Here is a 19,684-nt window from a genome sequence, read left to right as displayed (position 1 = left end):
GGGCGCCAAGAAGGAGAAAGAAAGAAAGAAGAAAATCGGTGTACTACGTTTTATATTCGCGATCATGAGACCTGAGATGGTGTCCGGAGGACCGCGAGGAAGAGAGAGAGAGAGAGAGAAAGAGCTGAATTATGGACACATTCGAGATTTCTTCAAGTTGTACCTGCTGGCATCGGTTAAAGGGAAAAAGCAGCTTGCTTTATTGAATTGGGTTACATGATTTACGATACCGTCTTCCGATCTCGGTCAATCACCATTCGTTGTCAGAGTTGACTCGTAACGTTTAATCCCTTTCAAGCTTACGTCGCACGCTCGTTATTATACATATATGTTTTTTGATACGATCGATAACATACAAATTCGCGACAAGTATAGATGTCAAGAGATTCTTAGAATGAAATATGTACGATGTTAGGTAAGAGTAAAAAGAGGAAATGCAAAAAAAATAGAAAAAAAATAATTTTCTCATATCGTGATATAATTTAAGATTAACATAACTATCGGGAATACGTTGTTTTCTTTTACAAACGATAAGACGAAATCATAAAATGATTCTGCGATAATTATTGGTGTCGTCAAGATTTTCGAGATTTACATATGAAGTGTGCAAGCCAGCTACGAAATATTAATTTCTCCGGAGAGCGCGATGCTGTAATTTAGTGATGCTCGAGAAACCCACCTATTGTCGGGACGAGCCGTATGTCTGCGCTTACCGGGAGATATTAGCGATAAGGTCTATCTGCTTCTCAACCTGTTGTGCGGGCAATATTACCGCGGATTGATATACTGCCATGTCGCGGTGAATACGTTGCTCCGTTGTACCGTTCAGAGTAATAACGTTGTACGGTAATGGCACGATAATCACAGCGGTCGCGTTAATACTCCAACGCAATATTTGTTCTCGGACCTGTGATCTTTTTTTGATCTTAAGCACCGATGGACTTGACATCACCATGTATCCACGCATTTCTGCTCATTGAAATTATCGCGAGGCATGATCACGATATATCATCGTTACGAGTTTGCAATATTTAATGTCAGTGTTAATGTTTTTATCGTCTCGCCACTTGAGAGATTGCACACAAGACAGATTTGATAACTTTAAATTACTCAATTATTGCAAATGTCTCGCTGATCTGATTCGTATCCCAAGTAGTCTATCATCATATTAACAATGCTCCATTAATTTATAAAAAATCAGCGATGGAAAGTGTACTGCACATACGCGACGTGGGCCGGGCAATCCCGCAGTGCGAAACGATAAGTCGAGAGCGAAAATCATTTTGTCAGTACGCAAGATCAAGCAATTTCAATTCGCTCAAAATCAAGATGTATAAGAAGTACGTGTCTTGTATGTTCGTACTCGATAAAATCAGCGGGTGCGATTAAGCTCATTGGCAGACTCACTCAGGACTGCTCGGATCTTGTATGATGCGGGACAAGTGTCTTACAAAACTAGAAAGAGTTCGTTTGCCGTTCGTTTATAAAAGGAGAAGAGGAAAAATTCTTATATCGTTCGATCATTCAAAAAAAAGAAATCTGACTGGAAGGTTCCGTGAGATAATCATCAATCGCCGTCTAAAAAAGCAATAAATTATCACACCTCGATATGAAGCTCGTATCGACAAAGATCAATCTTCATCGATGTTTAATTCGTTCTTGGATGAGTTAAATCAGAACAACTCCAAATAGAACACATTCGTTAACGAGGCTACCGTGCATAACGGTCTCCTCGACTCTTCTCCTCCCTCCTAACGACTCAATCGGGAACACCGTCATAAATATTTGACACGCGGTTGCATAAAGAATTGGGTAATCCGACAGATCCGACGTCAAACGCGAGCGATTCGCCAATTTGAAGCGGCCTCGAAATGACGATCTATCAGGGAACCAGTTTGAATGCGTTCCCACTCTTGGCAAGCTCGGGCCGTTGAGTGATGGCCGGTGCCTAGGGCCGTGCATTGGAGACCGTGTACCATAAAATCGCTTCACTATATCAATCTGCTTATTGCCTCGTCATATATAGCTTTTGTATCGCAATAAGCCGGGGCGAGGTGTATACAAGGGTGTCACCTCTTCTACCTTCACGCTATAATAAATAGCGTCGGTGAATCTAAGGAAGATCTCTATGCCGAACATGTGTCAGATATTATGACGTTCGCATATGCGCGCGACATCGCTTATATTGTCTGTTTACGCAACTTGGCACTGCATATATTAGCATAAAAGATTCAATCAAATAATAAAATATATTATTTATGCCTGAAAAATGTCTTGCGCGTGTCTGCGCATATTTTTTCTTTAAATTATACAGCGTAATTTGTTATGACATTCTTGTAGAATAGATTTTGTAGAAAAAAAAAAAATATTTTTGTAAGACTAAATGCGACAAAAAATATTTTTACTTGATAAATATGTCTAAAGCTTCTGCTGATCATCTTTTATGTTATCATATATTTCAAATCGTATTGAATCAAATATAATTTACATTTTTATCAAAGCGCATCTAATTGTAAATAACTAAATTAACAAAGAGATTTTTCAATCATATGTGTATATGTGTATACACATATACATACTGCTTGGGAGAAATTAAAATGGACAAAAAAGAAAAGCTATTTTATATACCCAGAACTATTGGACATCGACGATAGGACGACATCGAGATTCACGGCTGAATCACGGATTTATAGTGACGTGTTTCGCGAGCGAAAGAGCGGTAACACGATTTAACAGTGATTTAATAAGTGGACGAGGCTGGTGCACACGATACGAGTAACGTCTCCCCTCGACGTCTCTCCCATTCGCGAAGTCGCTTCCACGATCAGGATGCGCGTTATCTTCTTTACCTTTCTCCGTGCTCTCTCCTCCTCGCCGGCAAATGATTCGTCCACGGTACGGCTCTGCTGGACGCCGCCACACTGGCGCCATACACTCCCACCCACACTTTCACATTCAGGCCGCAGGAGTGAACGCACGCACGGTTCACGCATATACGCGCCCGCACGAACGACGTGCAAGTGCAACGCGTGCATCACGCGTACATCGACGATGATGTCAGGGGAATTTGCACCTGGCGGTGCGCGCATGTACGCCGACGATCGTACACTATATTCGTTACCACCACGTGGAAGGAGTGTCGGATTCCTCGCCGTTAGAAAGTGCGTATACGGACGAGACGATATGACGGCCACGTGAAATCCTGCGGCCGATGGAAAGCCCTCGGCAACGTATGTCTATATCTCACTCCGGCAGAGGCGATGGCGAATAATTATCGCTGCTGGTTTACGGCCCCATCGCGCACAATATCGCCGCTACAACGATAAGATTGAAGAAAGTAAACGCGCACATTTCGTGTTATGAGAGTTATTATAACGGGAATATGAGACTACTTCAGCGGAGATTTCTTCAAAATTCCATTAAAATTGATTCACCGGAAATTCGATCATAAAGTAATTTATAACAAATAATTGGTTTAAAATCATTATTGAGATTATAATAATTATATTAGCCACTAGCTTAATCTATTATTTATCATAATTTTTAATGTATCTCGTCAAGTAAATTTTAGGAAAATATTGACGATAAGTCGATGTATTTACAAAGTCAGATGTTTCTAGCGATTTTAAAGTAGCGTAATTATTGTTGAAAATATTGTTCTAATAGTTTATTACATCTTACGCAGTATCTGATTATTTAAAAAGAAAAATAGAAATAACTCGCGGATCATACGATTAATGATGAGAAACCGTTAGTGCAATTACGCGAACGGATTATTTTACGATGTTATTATATCCTATTTAATAAGTTTCCGATTTCATTCCGTAAGCATGGTTGAATTCCAATTTTATGCGCGAAGACGGGAGAAAAAGGAAGAAATAAATGGACGAAGCGCAGGTTGATCAATCTGATGGCAGATGGGTTACGTGCTCTTCTGGAGGCGGCATCAGCGGGCCTTAAGAGGCTCCAAAGAGGCTACTGAATTACTGACAGCCAAATAACAGGGCGATCCGCGGCGCGATGTTCCACTCGTTGTCGGCGCCCTTTCTCTTCTTCTTTTCCGCTGCTCGTGAGCAGCGCATCTCGGGGCCCGCACCGCTCGGCTGTCCCAATATGGGCCAACATATTATGCATATCGGCCATCGTGGCTCTTATCTAAACGACGTAAGTACGGGCGCATCTCTTTGGAGTAGCCGACCGCGAATGTTGCTTGTATCCCGACAACTACCGCTCGTCGGATCGACTTGATTAGGCGAGAATCTTGTCTCGATGTCCACGAACGTAACCATTCATATAAAAGATTATCGTACGGCGTGATTTCTAAGATCGATGTAATATTGTATTCTCACCAATACTGAGAAAATGTCATTTTCTCGCGGCTATTAATGCACCGTGAAAAAAAGAGACGGTTCTTTATAAAGTTAAATTCGCGCTTGATTATTAACAGCCGTAATGCCGCAATGCCGATGTATAGGCGCCTATTCATTATCTCGGCTCCGTCAAAAGGCTTTTAAAAGGAAGTTACGTAAAACACGTATTATACGCGTGAATACGATTAATTGCCACGATTTGTTCCATCCAGTTTAATGTATGTCCATATAATCACTGTCGTTTGTTCCTTTCTCTCCTACAGCCGCGCCCGAATTCGTCGTCTTCTTACTTAATCGCGCACGTACATACCTGCAGAAATCGATCGACGTCGATCTTGAATCGCCGGCACGTCTAAGCCAAGCGCCTCGTACGGTGCGCTCGTTAGTATCACCTAGCTCAATAATTACAACCGCGCGATATTTTTCCGCAGCTATCCGATAAGATCCAGCGCAGAGGTCGCGCAGAGACACAATCTATAATTACATCGGTGCGCCGACCGATGCACGAGATCGCATTGCTTGTTAACACACACATTCGCACGATCGGCCCTGCCGTTCTTTTTGTACGAGAAATACGAGAGTACTGAAGGATGCTTGGCTGCTTTGGATTAGCTTGTAAAATAAGATATATCCCCGTGTTTGAAAGGAAAATAATTGCGTTCGACCATTTGTCTGTGTTGCATACAACGCCAAACATCTCAATATTCTCTATCTTGGAAATATATTACTGTAACGCACCATGGCAGACTATAGAGGATCTGTGCCTTTCGTTTGGTGAATGTTTGAGAAGGTAAGTTATACAATTCGATACAATTTGCCTCGCGAACATCGATATTACTTCGTCAATTTTCAGCGATATGTCATTTCTTAAGAAACAATGTCCTAAAATGACATGGCTGTTTTTCACGTCAACTTGCATAGATATCGCGTATAAGTACATTACGAGCAGACATTAATATCTCAGTTTACATGTTTGGGCGGAGCGTAACAAATTTCATTGATACTGTTCATCAAACGCATTGGTTGATTAGCGACGATTAATTGCTTCTTAAGAAGACGAGAGACAAACGAGACGTCACGAGCGCAAGGTACTGCTGACTAGGATTATTGCTGTTTGTCAACAATCAGCTGATGATTCTTACTTCACGCGACGATAAATATATTCATCGATTCGAGAAATCTTATATGAAGGAGATTTATCATATCCGCTTCTGCTGAAATATCTCTCTCATTTCATTTCAATCACAGTATATATAAATGCACTTATCTCTTACCTGTCACGGATTCTACCGATGATTAGTATTTAAAACAATGTTGTTTAATTGCCGTCGTTATTGCATCGTTTCCCGCGTATCGAGAATACGATTATGTAGGAATATAATCGAGTATGCATAAGCGACTAAGTAGCAGTCGGGAGGGAGATAACGTCTGGGCGAGACAGACGGCAACTTAAAACATCCGATAAGAAACACGCGCATGGGGCGCTTAACGATTTCATAAAGAAGATAACGGTCGAAGGTAGAGCTAATTAAGTGATACAATTTCTGCGTCCTAAAGGACGTTAAAGCCAACATCAAGTGTACACTTGTCCACGGTAAAAGTTACTTAATACTTAAGATACATACCTCAACCGAGCATCGACTTGCCTAATTATCTTTGACATTTCTGTGCGCAGCAATACAACGATGGCGGTCTCTTAGTGTCTAGCGTTCTCATTCATTATCATGTAATAGCTTTATTATACTAACAATATTTATTTAAATAACTGTGGCAGTATTTTACTCATAATTTTCGATTATAATTATCTATATAGTCGTGAAAAAAGAAGATTATTTTCGAATATGATTACGAAACGGAAGGTTGATTTTAAAAAATTAAAGAATATTGTGCGCCACGCCCCCATCGTATACGCATGCACACGTGTTGCGTTATGTATTGTTTCGAGCCTATGTAAGAACATTCACCGGGTAGATAAGTGGAGTACCGGACTGGTTGAAGCGATGCGAACTGATTCGCAGCCAGAAGTTGATTCACGATTATGGTGGCCCCATGCACGCCCTTATTCCTTCGATCCTACCTGATAACCGCTGCGAATCTCGACTGTAAAATAGTTTTCGGCTGGGATCCTTTTTTTTGTCGGCACGACACGGCAAACTTCTCTCGATATAGAATGTCTCGCATTATTTCCGCCTGGACGAGTCGCTAGATCGCCGAATTCCTAAGCAAGCAATCCCGATGATCTGAGCCACAAACATCCGTTTGAGGAACTATTTGCTTCAAAGGAAATGGTTTGGATATTAATTTCAAAAGTTTCCTTTTATCGAATTTTTTAAAAGTCCCTTTTACAAATTTTCAACTTGCGTTCACGTAAAAAAAAAAATATCTGTAGCGTAAAAAAATTCCATCAGCACAAGTTCAATTGCTATTAAAGAAATATACGTTATCATTTTGTAATACCAATGTATCACAAGATGTAAACTTTAACTTTAATCAATACAACTCGTTTTAAACATAGCTACTTCTATCCCGTTAGTTTTTGCGTGAAATTATGCATTACTTGATTACTAGATTGCAATATTATCATAATTATTCTCATAATGTAGATAATGTAGCGACTTATAAAACAAGATTGAAATTCTTTCTCGACTATCGTGAATGTCACGCGCGCATGTTCGTACGTTGTTTTATGGCGTAAATAGAGTCATCGAGTATAACTACGGTATATTATGAGATATGACGTTTAATAGAAGACTCATTTTAATATTATGGCCGCGCACGATATATAAAAATATAAACTTGCCTCCGGGCTCGAGATTTACTAATTATTATGCAGGTCACTTAGTCGTGCATTTTCGTGGTGAGTGTACATGTACGAGTACATGTGCGTACGACATCACATGTAACGAATAAGGATCACGCAGGTGCAGCTTGACTCGCGAACCGCACGAGAATTCACCTTCGTCCCTCGCCTCTCCCGTCTCTATTCTCCCTCCGTCTTTTCGCAACCTTTCTCTCTTTGCTACCACGAGGAACTGATATTCTCGCACACTTCTCGCGTTTCCATAAAGAGACGAAGAAAGTCGCGTGCATTCTTCGACCAGCGTGCGGTCCGCATTGGCTAGAGCAAAATAGAAGTTCTATGACGTGGAAAAAGAGAAACGGAAAGATACACCTGCGTTGCTACGGCGCGATAGTGTGGGCGTTTCGCGATAACAAATGTGATTCTGGTATAAGATCCTTCGAAAATGTTTCCTTCAATATTACGGTCGTGGCATAATTGTTCAAAATTTTTTAAGAAACTCTGAAAAAAGATTTAAATATAAATGTGTTGCAAATGTGAATTATATTCCTAAAATTTTGAATAAGTTTATGAATTAAAATAAACGCGCAGTTTTTTTCCTTAAATATTGTCTCAATAAATTATCTTAATAAATTACAGTTAGTTATTAAAAACTGCAATAGTTGCACTACTGATAATACATCTAACAATAAGAATAATTTATAAATATGTATAAGTATTTATAATAAACTGCTTAGGAGCATCTGTAAAAATATGACATGCTGGCAATTCCTGTTTCGAAGGGCAAAAGGCAGCTCCGGGTCGCGCCTCGTGTCTAGATCACTTTTACGAGGGGATTAATAGATTATAGAGACGTTAGAGAGGAATACTCGAGACCTCCTGCCGATGCGTTATATTACTCAAATTTTTCTGAACTTTTATTGTTTTTTTCTCTCTTTCTGTCGTTTGTTATCACTAATAAAAATCTTTCAAACATGTTCGGCGCGAACTCATTATTACGGCCATAATAGTTTTCATAAATCCATTTTCTCATGTTCAAAAATATATAATTATTATAAAATGCGAAAAAATCTTACAGCTTACTTTTTTACTAGAAAAAATATGTTTAGAAATATCGTAAATATTGTTCCACAAAATAATTCTACGCAAAATATCTAAAATATATAAATTTTCGCAAACTTTATGAAATAAAGATGTTTTGTTCTATCGAAAGTGACTTGTACAGAGATCGGCGAGAGAAATTGAGCGATCACCTGAATCACGTTGTAAGTACCGTCCGTGCGATAATAATCATCCCCGAAGACCCGCCGCAGCCGTCCTCGTGATTATCCTCACGAAGAGACACGTGATCCGGACAACTCCGACCGATCGAGATAACCGCGAGCTCCGAGCGACGTTATTGGCCATCTAGAGGCTGCCCGTATCTAAGCTGTACCAGTGTTCCGGCGAAATGGAAGCGACGGAGAGGGGCTTTTTTTTGCTAACGACGACAAACTTGTCCCGCGGTGTTCACGATTCGACCTAAACTGTGACCTCGACGTCGTAAATTTCGCGTCATAGCTGTTGTCACCGGTTCACCTTTTTATGAGCGTACTGCGACGCGCATTCACGGCTCCCTCGAGACGTATCCGAGTTGCCAGAGTGTTGAAAGAACCTCTTTAACAAGAGGTCTAGTAATAATAACAATTTGATACATCCTGCGCACGATGATCCTATTGTCGCTTTGCGTGGATTTTGAACGATTATCTCGGGTAATTCATGAAATGAGAATTATATTTAATTTTCTAGGAATAAGCAGCTCTTTTCGCAAAAGCTTTACCGAAATGTGTTAATTAACCTAATTATTTAAATTTTTAAAAACTTTCTGCATAAATCGAAATAAAAATCTATATTTTTACTAATAAAAATATTAATGATAAATATAATCTTGATAGATATTACGAGATTAGATATTTTAATTTTATATCTATGCAAGAATAGAACTTTTTACATGTAAGATTATATCCTTGGTAAGAAAATATTTTGAAACTGTCAACGCAAATTCATATAGCGTTAATGCGGTAACTGTATTTCGGAACGGATTTCGGTATTGAAGTTGTTTATCGTGAGGCTAGTTAATGCGCCGGTTGTGTTCATCGAGACGAAGGCGCTTTTAAGATGAAAGATACGATGAAGTTTTGATTTATAGTCGCGGCACAATCGACCGGGGAAGTGATGATAATTCGTTAGCGGATGAACCACATCACTGATAACAACCCGACACATTGTCACCCATGACGACGTTAATGCGGCCAAGCCCTCTTTCGTTTATAGCGCTGATATACGTCATATACCGCGTGTTTCATGGCCGACATCTCATTAAAATTTCAATTACTGACTCCCGTTTACGATCGCGTTCATGCGAGAAATAGTGTCTATGAGATGACATTTCTTTGCCTCGAAATGACAAACCAGAGTTTAATAGACGATCGCTTTATCATTTTCAAAGAAATTCCACATTGAATTTAACATGTAATGAATCAGTTGTTTATCGCAATATTTAAAAATAATTTACATGCTATTTATCAGTATATTAATCAAATAATAAAAAAATTTTTGTCTATAGTTTCATTTTTATAAAAAAATGTGTTTGCTTATTAATTCTCATTTTTTTTTTATATGTAACTTATCATGCCAGGATTGCATCAATTAGCGTACATCTTTTATTTTTTTTTTCTCATAACGATAACAAAATTGTATTGTATTATTGAATCTTTAATTCTTATAATGGCTTCTTTAATTTAAAGATTTCAATTTGCAAAAAACTGTGAAATAAATTTAAAAGATAATATTTTAATAAAGAATGTAAATAGATTATTATATATACGTAATTTACATCTATGTATGACTCATAGATATGAAATTATATTTCTTTACATTTTCCGCTTATATCAAATTCGTGATTAAACTGAATATCATTATAGAAGATTTCGATACCGGATATAAGCCATTTGATGCGCCGATGTGCCGATTTTCGAAAAGTGGGTTTCGAATTAAAGGTTCTTATGGACGAAACCTTAAATTCACTTCCCCGACCCTCATGCAATATTTTAAGCTTCGCGCATTTCCTGGCATGCCCGTGACATCAGGAACCGCAATCCGGTGACCCCGTCGACACGTGGAAATAAATCGCGCGTCGAGTCACGAAGAAAATTCGTGGAAGATCTCTCTCCTGCGAAAAAGAAGAACGACACGATGAAACGTACTCCTGTACTCCGGTGAATGGAGGACGATGCCAAGCGCTGCGCATTTAATCGCTCCGCTTCGTAATTAATTGAGCCCGCGTAACGAGCTGCGTACGGAGATCTATAGGGCTCGTCGGTGGAATTGCAAACATTTATCATCTATTAATTAAGCGATTAGTCCGCGGCGTCGCTAACGAGGAAGTCAGCGCGGAGACGGAATTTCTTTGGCGAACGCCATCGGGCAATTCCTGCCAAGCTAATCAACTTAGACTCGTTAGAATTCGAGCGTGCATAATATCTAAATGTTAATTGATTTAATAATTATGCTTTATTGATTTCCGAAAGAAATAACTTATTATTTCTTATCGTACAACAGAGAATGTTGGCAGTCATTGGAATACTCATATTATAACAATTGACATTCGATTTTTTTGCACTTTCTGTTTTAAGTGTTCTCCGCATTAACATTCTATACTTTTATGCGTTTAATTACGCTTGATTCATTCGATTTGATTTATAGTATATATAATTACTATAATGTGTCAAGCAACTCGTCAAGCATTGCGACGTAATGTTGGAAGGTCGAGGCGAGCATTGTATTTCGATAGTTCGCATTTCGATCTACCCGGAGAAAACGACGATCTCGTTATACTTTATGTCTAAGGACCTACGTATTGAGATAAGCGCGTGGATGGCGAAGAAAAAAGACGCAGGTAGATTCAAGAATATACATACGACGTTCTGCGTCTCGCGTAGATCGTGCGATGCGAGAGATCTCCTATTACTATCCCCGAACGTTGGGGGTCCGTATTTCTTTTTCCTCCGAGTTACACCGTAGAAAGAGAATATTTTTATTCGTCGGCAAACTTTTTTTTTGATCGCGTGGGTGACCCGGAGCGTTCTCATTTCGCAAGACATGTCGCGCTGCGGTTGCAATGTGACGCACCGCCCCCGCGATTTTCTCTGCGACGGTGGAGGAACCCCGAGATCTACGAGGAACATATTACAGCGTTGATTTTCGCGTAGGTCGAATAACCGGCTCTTTCGGCCGTGACACATGGCGCCAAAGTGGCGGCGACGGTTGAACGTTACGCGCCGATGTCACGGTGCTTGTATTACCGCACGCGTTGCGTTTCTGCGGAAATGTTGGAACCCCGTTTATCAATCGTGATTTGCGCAAGGTTGCGTCATGAAATCAATCTGGCACGCGATACGTCATGCAACGCAGCTTTACGCGACGCTGAAGAAATTTTACGACGTGATTCAAACATGACGGCAATCAGCAGTTTCAATGGTCACATACCTGTATAGGTGAATAGCTTCGCTTATTTCAGGGATGTAAACCGGTTTCACTTGAGAAGTGTCTGTTTTCCGGTATCTCGTAGAGCGACGACGAATCTTCTACGATTTTCAAATCTTCTATCTGAAAAATGATGTATCTAATCTTTAATAGATGTTAAAATTATCATTAATATATAGACACTTATAGATAAATAATATAAAATAAAAATCAAATGTTTAATTATAAATTTTTTATACTATATATGTAAACATTTTCAACATTTTTATTTATGTATACGATACGATTAAAATTTTAAAATTTTAATCTTGTATTGTGCGTCTATCATTAAAGTCTCTCATAAAAATATCAATCATCTTGCAATTAGATATAGAGCAATATATTTCAAATATATTTCATATTGTAGCTATTATATAAAGACATCTCTCAGAAAGATAATTTGGCCTTATAATTTCTCGATAAAAGATTTATTCGAACGATATTCAGAATGACAAAGGCAATTTACAAGAGAAGAAATAAAGTTGGGCGCATCGGGTATATAAATAGCGAGCACGAGGTACCGTTGCGGCCGTACCGGGTTGAGGGTCGGGGTGATGCGATCGTGATCGATGTAGATCGTTCTTTCGATCTATCTGCGGCAATCCGTGCTTGGGCAGGCCAATCTACATATATCGGTAAACTACGTGCTTTTACATACAGACATAGCAAGAGATCTTCGCGCACATGCACGCGCGCGAATAAGTTATACATATATAAATATATATAACGTTAGCGTGCGAGATCTGTTTCCGAGTCACGTTATGGCAGGTTGATGCCCAAGATATCGGCGCTATTGTTCCGCGATATCTCGCATCGATTAACATTGATTTGTAGATCATCGTGATTGACCCGCGAGACTATCGGCCAATGCCGATTTACTCGGATACGTACGAGAGATAGCGGTGATCTTCCGTTTCGCGAACAATCATGGATAATCAGCCGGTCGCTCGCCCGCGGTGAGAAAAGATCGAGATCTCACGTAGAGCCTCACGCATAGGATTTGTCATGGTCCAATATTTCGATAGTTAAATGTGTATCTATATTCCATCTGAAGATTTAAGAGTCGCTTATGTAATGTACACAAAATATCGAATATGCCGCGGCAACAAATATTGGAAACCATGGACGTCGCACAAAATTATTTGAATAACTTGCATTGATCCGAATCCGTACTCCTTTCGCGCTGCAGACATAGCTTTTAATTGCATCACAATGATATCATAATCTTCCAGATTACGTAACGATTTATACCTACCGGAATATGAGATTCGGTGAATTTTAATCGATAAGCGCAGAGAGATTCGCGTAGATTGAACTCGTATTTCTTCCTCTTTTTCTCTCCGAGCGAAATCGTATAAATTGCGAAGATAGAATCTGACTCGATCACATCTCTCGAGAGGAGAATCGAACTGTCTCTTCCAGGACAAAATCGTTTCTAATGTATCGCGCGAGAATTAGCGTAAGATATGTTCAAGCCTGCACATAAGAACATGATAATGCAAATTATCAATATCACATTCGATATTGATATTAGACAATAATCCTCGCATTGCCGAATGATTCCTTACAGAGCCTGTTTATTTCATTCTTGTATTAGAAAGACATAATTTCAAAATCATCAAAATTTCTCTGTATACACGAATTTGAAATAATAATCGTCACGTGCGAATATGGAAGATAAAATCAGCAAAATCATACTTTATAACAATTTATTTATAACATAAAACTTACCTTCTAAGATCTTTATTATTGCCTCATCATTCTACACACACATTAATAAATATACATCAAATTTTTATGTTTCTTTTACAAATTATAGATGCAAATTGTAAATAAATCAAACTTTCACTACGCGCACTAACTGTTTGTGGCAAATTCAATTAAGAACCAATTTCATCACCTTCGGTTAAGTTAACCGAACGGTTAAAATCAGCAGGGTGGCAACAGAAAATAGAGGTGAATGAAAACCAAGCATTCTTATTATTTCAATTGTCACCCTGCCGTCGGTTAATCTAACCGAAGATGGTGAAATTGGCCCTAAATGGACTAAGGGCGCCCTCGCTCAATGCTGTCACCACTCAGCTTCCGTGTTTAATCGGTATTGAAGAACGAAGCAGAAAAACTGAGAAGGTATTACAGATATTTATCTTATCTACTATATCTTTTGTTGATTCTACGTCGATATTAGATAAAAGTTTCGTGTTCCTATTTTGCCAACGTTTTCTAAGTAATGCCTTTTGTAGGCTTGTATGGAAAGAAACCTGTAGATGGACCCAGATGGACCTAATTCAGTTAAAAATGCTTTCACACACGATACAAAGCTCACAATGCGATTCGATTCGAAGATCCAAACCTCCAGACGGTGGAGGTTAAGTGATTCGAGTAGTAAGAGATGCTCGAGGGTGCATTGTTTTGATGATTTATTCCATGAAACTGGATCATTTTATATCTCGAAAAGAATTTGAGTGAATTTAGTGATAGCAAATAAATAATCTTTGTCAGTGACAGTTTGTGCGCAGCCATATTGCAAATATTGTTAAACAGCTGATCATGCATGACAGACAACTGGATGAGAAAGAATTCTCTCGCTCTCTTTCTATTATGTGTTTATAAGAAATAAATGCATTTTGATACTTTCGCTAAAAATATTGAATTATTGAATAAACTTGCCTACGATTATTTCGATATTTTTATTTACTGATAACGATATCAGAATCTATTTTGATATACACTATTAATATATAATTATATATATATATATATATATATATATATATATATATATATATATTGCTATTGATTTTCGATAGATTGATAAAACGCCGGTGTATTATTTAAAATAAAAAAGTGTCAAAGCTAACTCTTCGCTAACTTCTCAAGGCGAGCCAGTGTGTAATATTTATGATGTAAGCTGACTCGCATCTCACACATCATATTTTCGCCTCTCACCTATTCTTTCGCGAGTCCCACGCGCGTGTGTAAGTACGCGGGTAACACGTGGCTGTATGACAGGCCATAGTAGATAGGTAAAGTCATACACCCACCTTCACAGGTGGTCCGTTTTTCATTCACGCCGTGCGGTCCGCCGCGTATTGCAAGAGAAACGTGCTCCTGAGAATATCCGCTCCGTTCCAGTAGCCTTTTTATATAATCATGAGGACGTTGTTCGCGGCTCATCCTGTGTCGCTAGTGCTCGTATTCACGGTCACTGTCATTGGCGGCAATTACACAGATATCAATCTGCCGCACGCGCACGTCAAATATTATTTTAACTCTTTTCCCATGGAAGCAGAAAAATGCCGCAATGACGCGGCCTGTCCTTATAAGGTAAGGCTCATATTTAATTCCTCGTCATTCTTTGCTTTCATCTTCTCTCTTCGTATGTATGATATACTTAAACATAATTATATAAAAATATAAAAAATTTAATTTATCAATTTTGAGAACGATTTTAATTAGTTTTGTAAATACGCATTATAATACCAGATATTTTCCTATATATATTTCCATTTATAAAAAAAACTTCTCGAATTATTCTTACATAATTATACACATTTATATAATTAATTAAAAAACATGTCAATTTTGCGATACACTCCAGGACAATCTCGACACAGAAGCCTGTTGGGGCTACGAGCAAGGCTGCAAAATGGAAAATTCTTTTTCTATTCCACACTGTCCAGGAGATCACAAAGGATGGGTCGCTACAAAAAAAGCACAATTAGATACGTATTACGCACAAGGTGATTTCGGATACGTGCGCGACCAAAGGAAAGAGATGATGTTATTATGCGAGCCATTATTCGTGGTGAGCTCACTGAATTATAATATAAATCTGACGTCATGCACGAAATATAAAAAGATAATTAAGTCGATATGATGATCAAACTTTTTTTTTTAGGACGATTCATCCTTGGAATGTTCAGAGCATATGAGGTTTTGCAGAGCGAGAAATGTAATGCTAAATTTCACGGATTTGCTGAATCGCAAGGAACCTATACGATATAAAATGGACGTTTTAAAAGAAGGACAAATTGGCGGCTATTGCACGTAAGAAAATATCAACGATCAAAACAGATCACTTGTGCGAGAAATTGGAAAGTATCTAACTCTCTCTTCTGTGATCAGGCTGAACGAAAGGAGAATGCAGGAAAATGCAAACCATTTGAGCCCCTTGCAATCCTGGGGACCAGAATTACGAAATTTTCGAAAATTGCATCGTCGGCCAATCATTCACGGTGATTGCGATATTGTCATAGAAAAACCGACCTTCATTATGAAGATAGATGCCAGTAAGTTTGAAGATATTCGCACAAAAAGATTATCCCAAATAAATTATTCATATTCATCATTTTTTATAGTATTAAATATGTATCATCATTTTTGTGATTTCTTCAACCTGTACGCATCATTGCACGTGAATCTCTCGCACCCATCCGTCTTCGACACAGATACTCATATAATGATATGGGAAAGTTATAGGTACATAAAACCAAGCATAACACAAAATTGGCACAAATATAAAATAAAAATCACGAACTGTTAGATATCGAACTATGTTTTGCTTTCAGTTACCGATCAGCATTCCAAGATACTTTCGAAGCATTCACAAGAAATCCATTGTGGGATCTAAAAACATTTAGAGGCAAGACAGTATGTTTCAAGAATGTGGTGTTTCCCTTATTGCCACGAATGATATTTGGATTGTATTACAATACTCCGTTAATATATGGCTGTGAAAAATCCGGATTATTCAAAGCTTTCAGCGATCATATTCTACATCGACTTCAAATACCTCTTCATCAAAGGAACGATCGCAAAATCCGCGTCACATTGCTAAGTAGAGAAACTCAATACAGAAAAATCTTAAACGAAAACGAATTAGTAAAAGCTTTGAAAGAGAACCCGGAATATAAAGTCAAAAAGGTAAAACTTCAATAGATTTAGTGTTCTATTGATGTTTGTAATACAATCGAGTCGTTCTTGCAGGTAGTATACAATAAAAATGTGCCATTTAAAAAACAGCTGGAAATCACTAGAAATTCTGACATTTTTATTGGCATTCATGGGGCCGGATTGACGCATTTAATGTTTCTACCCGATTGGGCAGCGGTATTTGAAATGTAAAATTACTAACTAATACTTTTAAAAATATGATTGTGAAACATTATGGTAGAGCATTATGCTATATTCATTCCAACTGTTTTCAGATATAATTGCGAAGATCCTAATTGTTACAAGGATCTTGCACGATTGAGAGGCGTGAAATATTTTACATGGGAAGATACATTAAAATTAGTACAGCAGGATCCAGTATGTTTATATATATTTCACTAAATCTTAATATTTAAATATATAACAAAACATATAATAAAACTTAAAAATAATATATTTAAAAATTTACAGGGAACGCATCCCGACGGTGGAGCTCATGCTAAATTTACAAACTATAGTTTTGATGTTAAAGAATTCCTGAGAATCGTATCGCTTGCAAGAAATCACGTAAAACGCCATAACGCGTTTAACAAGTTTATCAATAATTTTCACAGTAAAATACAAAATAATACTAAGACGATGGATAATAAAGAATCGATACAGTCTACTAACGCAAAAGAATCGATTCGGTTGCAAGAAAAGTCGAACATATTATCCAAAGACGAATTGTGAACAAAATTTAGGTACTAAATTTAAAAAATTTAAGTATGTTAATAAAACAGGTTGAGTGATGTGATCTGAAATGCAGTAAATCATTTGTTATTGAACAAATCTTTTTACTTATTTTTTTATATTAATGTACATTTTAATAAATAAATGTGTGATGTGATTCTTTCGATATGTCTGAGTTGCATTTGGCAGTATTTCTTCTTAATTGTCTAATTTCTTCTTAATTATAAAGTGTTTATATAGTATCTATATAATATTTAATTATATTTATTTGGCTATATAAGAAATAACATAATTTATAATAAAAAATAGTTCTCTGTACATGTGTTTAGATATAAATTATATAATTATCTTTAGCGATATAGAAACAAATATGAAAAAATAATATTTTCTGTATAACTATCAAAAATTCTATTTAAAAAACGGGAAATTCATGAAAATTGGCTTATTACAATTTTTGTATACTTTTCACAATTTAATTGATATTTGTAATCTGTAAAGAATTAATGTAGAAAATATACTTATAGCCATATATATAATTAATATTAATACAGCTACCAATTGTTTTGCATATAATGTGTACACCAACATATTGACAAGACCAGTCAAAACATTACTAAGAAGGAAGAAAAACAGACCATTGTAATTTACAGCATCACAAATTTCCAAAGATCTCTTAACTACACATTCTTTATTTTCTTTCTTATCACTCTCAATATTTTTCTTTAAATTTAATCGCAAGTTTTTACTTAATTTTTTTGTTTTGCTATCATTGCATGGTTCACTTGCTGCATAATTAGTTATATCTAACACAATTTCTACAAGTAATAACTGAGTAAGTAGTGTAGTTGTCAAAGTCAATATCCACATACAATATCCAGCATTGGCTAATCTTCTTGAAATCTTTGAGTATGAATCATATAATAATGTTGCGATACAAGCTTGTGCAGATATCAAAGATAATTTAATGCATAACAACATGGACTCATTGTAACTTGCTTCAAATTCAAAACCATATAATTTTACAGAAATATTCATATTCAATTTTGTATGTGAATTTTGGTATGTGGAATGGATTAATCTTCCAACAGCTACACCAATAAAATACAGACCGACATAACCGGGTACAGAAACTAAGCCCTCTCGATTGGCAGAGAAAAAATCATCTCTTGGACTGTCTCTTAAAACCCATGTCTTTAAACCTTTTGTGCTCATAATATACTCATGCATACCCAATATCCAAACACCTGAGAATAGCGAATACTTTGAGCTAATCGTACTGGTAATCATACTAGTAAATAACTTAACAACAGCTAAAGTTATAAAGAAATTCCAATGAATGCCATATTCAGTGACATGCTTCTGATATCCTATATGCTCGACTGCTACAAAACGCCCAAAACCTAACATCAAAAGAGGTACACAGCTTCGGAAACAATTTTTTATATTTTTCATTAGAGTCTCTTGAAATCCCGCTTGGCGATAAGTGGAAAAGTCTCGAGCTTCTGGTGCAACTAAAGCATTGGCTAATATAAAAAGCCCGACACCTGTATCCATTAAACTATACCCAAACACTTCTGTCTTGGCAAACTTTCGTGGAAAGATTCGAAAGTCGACAGCTAATATACAAATCGCTGTTATAATATTAGTTAATGCGCGAAAGTTTGTTATAAAAGGCCTTTTACCGATAACCGGCCGCATATCTAAATTAGAAAAATGGGTGCCCTTACTTCCTAACAACATTATATTTAATGCAGAGATAGTTATCATTACGATACATACACTACCGATGTGTTCCGATAGTACGGTACAGCACAAAATAGTCGGGATAACAATTAATAGAAATTCTATGACAACTCTTACATTCTTGTGGATGTATTTCCTAAGGACTCCCAAAGTCGTCGTTGTCAATAAGATGCCGCAAACGTTCGGTAAAAGCGTGAAAATTACCTCTTGCGGTGTCGTACCTCCATGATTAGAAACAAACGCTTCTTGTTCAAGTCGATATTGTTCCTTGCCCGACGCCATCGTTGTAGATACATTAAATTTCTCAGGCGTTCTCTACAAGCGTCCCAACTACAATTTGACAATTGATATAAAAAGGCATACTTGACATAGGCAACAAACTTACAGTTGCGGACGATATTTCCGTTAATTCATATTTGCTCGGGTGTTTCGCGCAGTTTCGCGACGAATATGCAAAATGTATGTAAATATGCAAATTCGCATAGCAACGCCATCATATCAACTGTGTTGAGATTTGTAATTATTTAGCCACTTTTTAATA

General features: G+C 37.4%; 2 protein-coding genes and 1 long non-coding RNA gene across 3 annotated transcripts; 1 reads left to right on the top strand and 2 right to left on the bottom strand.

Annotated features, from left to right (window-relative positions):
• Nucleotides 1-10,238: 10,238 nt before the first annotated feature.
• Nucleotides 10,239-14,898, bottom strand: LOC126855097 (uncharacterized). Its single transcript, XR_007688190.1, has 3 exons — nucleotides 14,778-14,898; nucleotides 11,698-11,817; nucleotides 10,239-10,381 (listed from the first exon to the last, which is right to left on the bottom strand). It is a non-coding gene; the product is annotated as an uncharacterized LOC126855097 (long non-coding RNA).
• LOC126855046 (EGF domain-specific O-linked N-acetylglucosamine transferase) lies at nucleotides 14,887-17,553 on the top strand. Its single transcript, XM_050602389.1, has 9 exons — nucleotides 14,887-15,060; nucleotides 15,335-15,541; nucleotides 15,635-15,783; nucleotides 15,862-16,025; nucleotides 16,095-16,215; nucleotides 16,305-16,659; nucleotides 16,723-16,856; nucleotides 16,944-17,046; nucleotides 17,140-17,553. The coding sequence occupies exons 1-9, from the start codon at nucleotides 14,887-14,889 to the stop codon at nucleotides 17,398-17,400; spliced, it is 1,668 nt and encodes a 555-aa protein (XP_050458346.1). The 3' UTR covers nucleotides 17,401-17,553.
• A 119-nt stretch (nucleotides 17,554-17,672) lies between these two features.
• Nucleotides 17,673-19,639, bottom strand: LOC126855052 (uncharacterized). Its single transcript, XM_050602398.1, has 2 exons — nucleotides 19,529-19,639; nucleotides 17,673-19,473 (listed from the first exon to the last, which is right to left on the bottom strand). Exon 2 carries the CDS (start codon nucleotides 19,423-19,425, stop codon nucleotides 17,866-17,868), a length of 1,560 nt encoding a protein of 519 aa, XP_050458355.1. The 5' UTR covers nucleotides 19,426-19,473; nucleotides 19,529-19,639; the 3' UTR covers nucleotides 17,673-17,865.
• Between the last annotated feature and the right edge of the window lie 45 nt (nucleotides 19,640-19,684).

Source organism: Cataglyphis hispanica, chromosome 15 (genome assembly GCF_021464435.1).
Source record: "Cataglyphis hispanica isolate Lineage 1 chromosome 15, ULB_Chis1_1.0, whole genome shotgun sequence".
NCBI lineage: Eukaryota > Metazoa > Arthropoda > Insecta > Hymenoptera > Formicidae > Cataglyphis > Cataglyphis hispanica.
Note: the sequence above shows the minus strand (reverse complement) of the source record. Positions and strands in the feature narration are given on the sequence as shown.

What these genes read in the sequence shown, in the direction of transcription:
- LOC126855052 (XM_050602398.1), bottom strand. Translation starts at nt 19,425, where the DNA reads ATGGCGTCGGGCAAGGAACAATATCGACTTGAACAAGAAGCGTTTGTT.
- LOC126855046 (XM_050602389.1), top strand. Translation starts at nt 14,887, where the DNA reads ATGAGGACGTTGTTCGCGGCTCATCCTGTGTCGCTAGTGCTCGTATTC. An exon ending in ATGATATGGGAAAGTTATAG is followed by an intron (nt 16,216 to 16,304) that starts GTACATAAAACC and finishes TTTTGCTTTCAG; the next exon opens with TTACCGATCAGCATTCCAAG. An exon ending in CGGAATATAAAGTCAAAAAG is followed by an intron (nt 16,660 to 16,722) that starts GTAAAACTTCAA and finishes TCGTTCTTGCAG; the next exon opens with GTAGTATACAATAAAAATGT.